Source organism: Nannospalax galili, unplaced genomic scaffold (genome assembly GCF_000622305.1).
Source record: "Nannospalax galili isolate Female #2095 unplaced genomic scaffold, S.galili_v1.0 scaffold1428, whole genome shotgun sequence".
Classification (NCBI taxonomy): domain Eukaryota; kingdom Metazoa; phylum Chordata; class Mammalia; order Rodentia; family Spalacidae; genus Nannospalax; species Nannospalax galili.
In genome coordinates this window covers 269,218-276,146 of record NW_008358817.1, presented here as the reverse complement: position 1 = coordinate 276,146, position 6,929 = coordinate 269,218, and the positions used below count along the sequence as shown (strand labels likewise).

The window sequence follows — 6,929 nt, the reverse complement described above, 5'->3', positions numbered from 1 at the left end:
TATTTATTTATTTATTTATTTATTTTTGGTCTTTTTGAGACAGGGCTTCCCTGTAGCCCCAGCTGGCCTGGAACCCACTATGTAGACCAGGCTGGCCCACCTCTGCCTCCTGAGTGCAACACACCAGCTTTAAACATACACACACAGACACAGACACACACACACACACACACACACACACACACACTTATTTCATATACTTAAATTTCAAACACACATACTCAGTATTTCTGCATTAGAATAGAAAATCTGTGAAAAGGCTCAGCTCCTCATTCCTTCAGCAGGATCTGTCTCAGCTGCAGAGTCAGGGCTAGAGAAATTCAGACCATGAGCCCTACTTCATAGAAATTAATCTGCTGGAAGGCCCTCGAAAATGTCACTGGTAAACTCTTTCTTTCAATTTATTCATATAATGTTAAGATGCTATCTTATCTATTTCCCTTAAATTAAAAATGAAAGTGAGCCTTCCTTTAATCCCAGCACTTGGGAAGCAGAGGAAGGTCGATCTCTGTGAATTTGAGGCCAGCCTGGTCTCAAGAGCAAGTTCCAGGACAGCTGGAGACTCTGTCTCAAAAAGACAAAAAAAAAAAAAAAAAAGCGGGCTGGAGAGATAGCTCAGTGGTTAAGAGCACTGACTGCTCTTACAGAGGACCTGGTCCAGTTCCCGGCACCCACATGGCAGCTAACAACTGTCCATAACTCCAGTTCCAGGGTAATCTGACACTTTCTTCTGACCTCCGTGGGCACTGCATGACACAGGTGCATACATATGCAGGCAATATACTTATACACACATAAAATAATAAAATTTTTAAATCTGAAAGTTAATTCAGTTTTACACTACACGTTTTATAAGTACTATATTTATATTGGTGAGGGATGACATAGTCAAGTGAGACCTTGTCTCAAAGAGCAACAAAAAAGGATGACACAAAATACCCGAGCACCTATATATACTCAAGCTAGTTAGCTAGCTTCTTTTTGTTTTGTTTTGAGACATAGTGAGGGTCTCACTATGTAGCCCTGGCTGGCCTGGAACGCACTATATAGACCAGGCTGGTCTCAAACTCGGATATTCCCCTGCTTCTACCTCAAGTGCAAGGAGTGAAGGCATGCACTACCACACTAGGTTTCTAATTTTCTCTTGAATTGGTCCACTTAGTCTCCAAATCTCTCAATTTTTAATCCTAGAAATTTCTCCCATAAACACAATTACAGTGTTTCAATGAGGAAATATAACGTGTTTGTCTGAACTATGCATGTACATGGATTTTTTTCCCCCCACAACCTGAGCTAGGACAGTTAATCCTGTGACCAACATCCCTGCATTTTCCTTGACTAAGAAAACTACTAATTTCCAATTTAAATGTTTCCACCACTTATAATGCAAGATCTTCAGTGACCCATTCCAAACAGAAACGAGCACAGGGAACATGAGTGCTTCTTCAATGCATCTATGTCTTCCTCTAATCCAAGGTCAAAAAATGATTCCCACCAAGGACACCTGTGATCTCAGCACTCAAAAAGCTAAGTCAAGAGAATCATGAATTTGAGGCCAGCCAGGGCTATACAGTGCACTAAACCTTGTCTCAGATTTTTTTAAATTACATTTAAGAATTTTAAAAGTTCTCTTCCCCAACCAGTATTTATTTAGCTATACCTACATTTCCTACTTATGTAAAGTGCATAATTGCCAGAAGCGCTTACAGAGAGGCAGGCCTGAATTTCAGATCACTTATGCATTCATTATTCACATCTTCCTTTACTCTTACCATTTCTGTTCTGGGCATTGTACTAAGTGCTGGGGGTGTAGTGGCAAGTGCACAGAAGCACACTCACTATGCTGAAAGCATACAGAGTTCTAACTAGGCACCTACTTTGGGGACAGAGAAGAACAGAGGAAGACGTAATCAGCGTCTGGTCATTCACATAGAAAGAGATGCTTTCGAAATTTTTAAGAAAAGAAAATCGGGGCTGGAGAGATGGCTCAGCAGTTAAGAGCACTGACTGCTCTTGCAGAGGACCCAGGTTCAATTCCCAGCACCCACATGGCGGCTATGAACCGTCCTTAACTCCAGTTCCAGGGGAATCTGAAGCCCTCTTCTGACCTCCTCAGCATTGCATGACACAGGTGGACTCATATACATGCAGGCAATGCACTCATATACACAAAAATAAAAATAGCAGGGCGTGGTGGCACATGCCTTTAATCCCAGCACTCGGGAGTCAGAGGCAGGTGGATCTCTGTGAGTTCAAGGCCAGCCTGGTCTACATAGTGAGTTCCAGGACAGCTGGGGCTACAGGGAGACCCTGTCTCAAAAAGACCAAAAATTAAAAAATTAAAAAATTAAAAAAAAAATAATAATAAACAGAAAAGAAAAGAGACTCTTCAAAGTCAGTTAAACATGCCCTGTTCCCCTGAGATAAATTATGGACTGTGTTACATTAATTTAATGACTAAAACCTACTGCCACAAGAGACCATTCACTTCAGATCTCATTTTGCCTAAATGGAAATTATGTTCCTGAGAGCTTACATAATTGGCCCCAAAAGTCAAAAGTCACTCAACTAGTTAAAAGTGCTCAGAAACTAAAACTCGCATTTCCTGTGCCCAAGTCCAGTGGTATTTTGTTTTGTTTTTTCTCAATTCAACTAAGCTAAATTAATTATTTGCGTGTGTCCACCTACGTATGCAGGTATACGCACCTATGTGTGCCTGTATAGAAACCAGAGTCACTCACTGCCAGGTGTCTTCTATCACTCTCTACCTTATTCTTTGAGACAAGGTCTCTCTTAATGAACCTGGAGTACAGTCACTTCAGTTAGACTGGCTGGCCAGAGATCTCAGAGGATCCTCTTATCTCTGCCCAAAGCCACCCTCCCCCTAGCACTTAGATTACAGACATGCGCTGTCAGGCTTAGTGTTTTCACATGGGTTCTGGGCGTCTGAAAAGTTCTGCTTGCACTCTTCCCAGTCACCATTCTCTTCTATTACAAATGAGATTCTAACAGATAAAACTAAATTCTAAACCAAATGATCCAAAAATCATCTCTAAAACATTAGATGTTAATTGATCCAGTATTATTAGTTTTAGCAAATAGCTTGATGGGGCAATGGTTTTTAATCATGTGAGCATTCATTCTAGCATTTCACAAAAACAAGAGGCAGATGATTCATAAAAAGCTAAGCATCAATAACAGACATGGGCACACAGGGCCATTTAGATTTTCAAATCAACCCTCTAAGTGTGTACCAAATCACAGACTATGAATTGTAAACTATCTTTTAGAGGAAAATCTCAAGTAAGAAAAAGGCTCAGGCTGCAGAGATGGCTCAGCGGTTTAGAGCACTGGCTGATCTTGCAGAGGACCCTGGCTTAATCCCAGCACCCACATGGTGGCTAACAACCATCCATAACTCCAGTTCCAGGAGATCTGATGCCCTCTTCTGACCTCCTTGGGCACTGTACTACCCAGGTGCATTTACACACATGCAGGTAATACACTCACATACACATAAAATTTTTTTAATTTTTAAAAATTATATATATATGTATATATATATATATATACATATATATATATATACATACATATGGGCTGGAGAGATGGCTCAGCGGTTAAGAGCACTGACTGCTCTTGCAGAGGACCTGGGTTTGATTCCCAGCACCCACATAGTGGCTAGGAACCTTCCTTAATTTTTAAAAATTTATATATATTATATATTATGTATAGTAATATATTATATTACAAATACACACACACACACACACATATATATATATATATTCATTCCCAGAGGACAAGAGAAACATGACTTTAGAATCTACACTTCCTCACAGCAGCAAAAGTTGAGTTCAGCTTTCAATTTGTGTCCAAATTTCAGAGCCAGAGCATCTGCATCTGTATGTGCAGTAATTAAATGACAGTGCTCACTTAAAAATGCACTCTTCTTCTTGGCGTGGTGGCGCAGGCCTTTAATCCCAGCACTTGGGAGGCAGAGGGCCAGCCTGGTCTACATAGTGAGTTCCAGGACAGCTGGGGCTACAGGGAGACCCTGTCTCAAAAAGACAAAAAAAAAAAAGAAAAAGAAAAGCCAAACCCAATCAAATAGAGAAGCAGAGAACAGGGGAAAGCATACACTTTTAATGTCATACTGATCTGGTTTTAAAAGTCCCCAGCTCTGACAAACATTAACTGTGAAACCCTGGACAAACTATTGAGATTACTCATTTCTGGTTTCTCCATGAGATCATTAGTGAGGACCGATACAATCCATAAGACAACCCACAAAGCACAGAGTATTGCACACAGTTTGCATTTGAATGTTAATAACTGGTCTTTAGTTTGAGGTCAATCTAGGTTATAGCAGACCTTGTTTCAAAAACAAAACAAAAATTTAAAAAAACTACATAAAGTGAATCTTTAAAACTTTACCCAGAAATTCTTCTCACTATAAAAATTAAATGGAAAAAAAAAAAAAAGTGCTCTTTTGAGAGATCTTAACAAATCATGAACACTGTAGCAGAGACATCTGAGGGTTTAAATGTAAAGAAACAACCATTTCTGGTTACAGTATCTCTGTAAGCCTGACCAAATAAAATTGGGCTGAAATTTCTACATTAAAAAAAAAAAAAGTAGTGGGGTCTCGTGGAGTGCGCCTTTAATCCCAGTACTCAGAAGGCAGATTTCTGTGAGTTGAAAGCCAGCCTGGTCTACATAGTGAGATTCAGGCGAGGCTACAGGGAGACCCTGCCTCAAAAAGACAAAAAAAAAAAAAAAAAAAAAAAAAAAGAAAAAAGAAAAAGAAAAACTTAAATAAGCTAAGTGTGATAACACATGCCTTTAATCCCAGCACTCAGGAGAGGTAGGCAGAGCTCTGTGAGTTCCAGGCCACACCCAGCTAGTCCCCCAGCACTCCAAAAGAAATACAACTTAGTCAAAATGAGTCTCCTGCCCTAAAATGGCTATCATTCCTTCATTTACCTGTTGAATATTGCTTTAAAAATATATAAACCTTGATTTTTTTTTTTTTTTTAAATTTTTTTTTTTTTTGTCTTTTTGAGACAGAGCCTCCCTGTAGCCCCAGCTGTCCTGGAACTCACTATGTAGACCAGGCTGGCCTTAAACTCACAGAGATCCGCCTGCCTCTGCCTCCTGTCCCAAGTGCTGGGATTAAAGGCGTGCGCCACCACGCCTGGCTAAAACTTGATTTTAAGTGCTGTCTCTTCTCTAAACAATCTTCTGTGGCTACTCCCCTCTTACTTTTAACTGTGCTTTGTTGAGGGCAAGAGCTTAGTCTTCTCCTCTACTGTATTCATGTGGTTCTGCTGTCCAATAGTTACACATAAGATGGACGGATGGAGCTAGAGAGATGGCTCAGCAGTTAAGAGCACTGACTGCTCTTGCAGAGGACCCACATGGCAGCTAACAACTGTCCATAACTCCAGTTCCAGGGGATCTAATACCATCTTCTGACCTCTGTGGGCGTTACATAACATGGGTGCACTTACACACATGCAGGCAATACACTCATACACATAAAATAAAAATAATAAAAATTAAATTTGAAAAAATTTTAGATTTAAAATGAAATTTAAATTTAAAATAAAAAAAAAGATGGCTGGATGGATAGATGCTGAGCAACTGATTTTGGAACCATGTGACCCTACTGTTGGGAAATTTATCTGGACATGATGGGTAAAAGTCTAATAAACTAGCAGAAAGGCCTAGATCAGAAGAAAACAAACACACTTTCAGACTAATAAAACTGGAAAAGCCTAAAAGAAAACTAATGAACCTATGTCAAGATGAGAGTTAATACAAAACCACCTATCTGCAGTTTAAGGAATTACCATAAAACACATGTAGGACCTGAAATTTGGAATGGCTTAAGAAGTCATATGAATCCCAGGGACATGATGTGAAAAGTCAGTTCCCTTGGATTTTAAATTCAGAAAATTCCCTTGAAAACTGTTGGAGAACAAATTGAATAGCTGCCGGCACCACAGGCCATTTCGACATTCTGGCTAGGTGCAGCCCAAACCTAATTTCCCCATCCCTTCTCCTCCCTACTTTAACCACTAACTCTCTAACTTAGATTCTGGCCTTTATTCGCATAGCTAGGCAAAAGCCCATTCTGACATCTATGAAGCACTAACTATAAAAAACTTATAAGAGCATCTTGGCCATTCGAAACCAATGCTGTAAGAATTTAATTTAAAGACTATCAGGAAAATAGCTCTGGGACAAATAAGTTAATACTTCAAAGAGATGGCAAAACTTCCATACATTTGATACTCACTTGGGAGGGCATAAGACTTCTTCAAGAAATTCCTCAATCTTATTTACATCCGTTTTGACTTCACTGTTGAAAGTTATAAATGGTGGGTGGGTCCCGGGAGCCAAGTTTTGCAGGTCTGCAGGCTTCCTGTTAGGCAAAACAGTGGTCAAGATGAGATCATTTTTCACTCTAAAAGAGCAATAGTAAGTTCTTAGGGTGGTTCTAAATTTTAAAGTTTGTAAGAATGAGGAAGACTCAGTATTTTTTCACTAAGTATAAGAACTGCAGCAGTACTCTAATAAGCAACAAGCCTCCACAAAGCACACAACGTATGGTAAGATAACTAAGAGTCACTGATTTTGCCAACCAAAAGACAAAGTCTTTCATTCTCAGAGCTGGAGAGACGGCATAGTGGTTAAGAACCTACACAGCTTTTGCAAAGGACCCCAGTTTGGTTCCCGGCATGCACATCGGAAAACTCACAACTGCCTATAACTCCAGCTCCAGGGGATCAGACATGCTCTTCTGGCTTCCCAGGGTACTAGCACTCATACACACATACCCACACACAGACAGACAGACAGACAGACACATACACACACACACACATATACACATAATTAAAAGCTAAAAATAATTAAAAATA

General features: G+C 39.8%; 1 protein-coding gene across 2 annotated transcripts in view; it reads right to left on the bottom strand.

Moving 5' to 3' along the window:
* The window catches only part of Clic4 (chloride intracellular channel 4), a 65,220-nt gene that overhangs the window by 13,491 nt on the left and 44,800 nt on the right, over positions 1 to 6,929 (bottom strand). For both annotated transcript variants that reach the window (XM_029558225.1, XM_008822291.3), the window contains one exon: positions 6,305 to 6,430. In XM_029558225.1, coding sequence (XP_029414085.1) covers positions 6,305 to 6,430 — 126 coding nt within the window. The remainder of the gene's footprint in view (positions 1 to 6,304; positions 6,431 to 6,929) is intronic.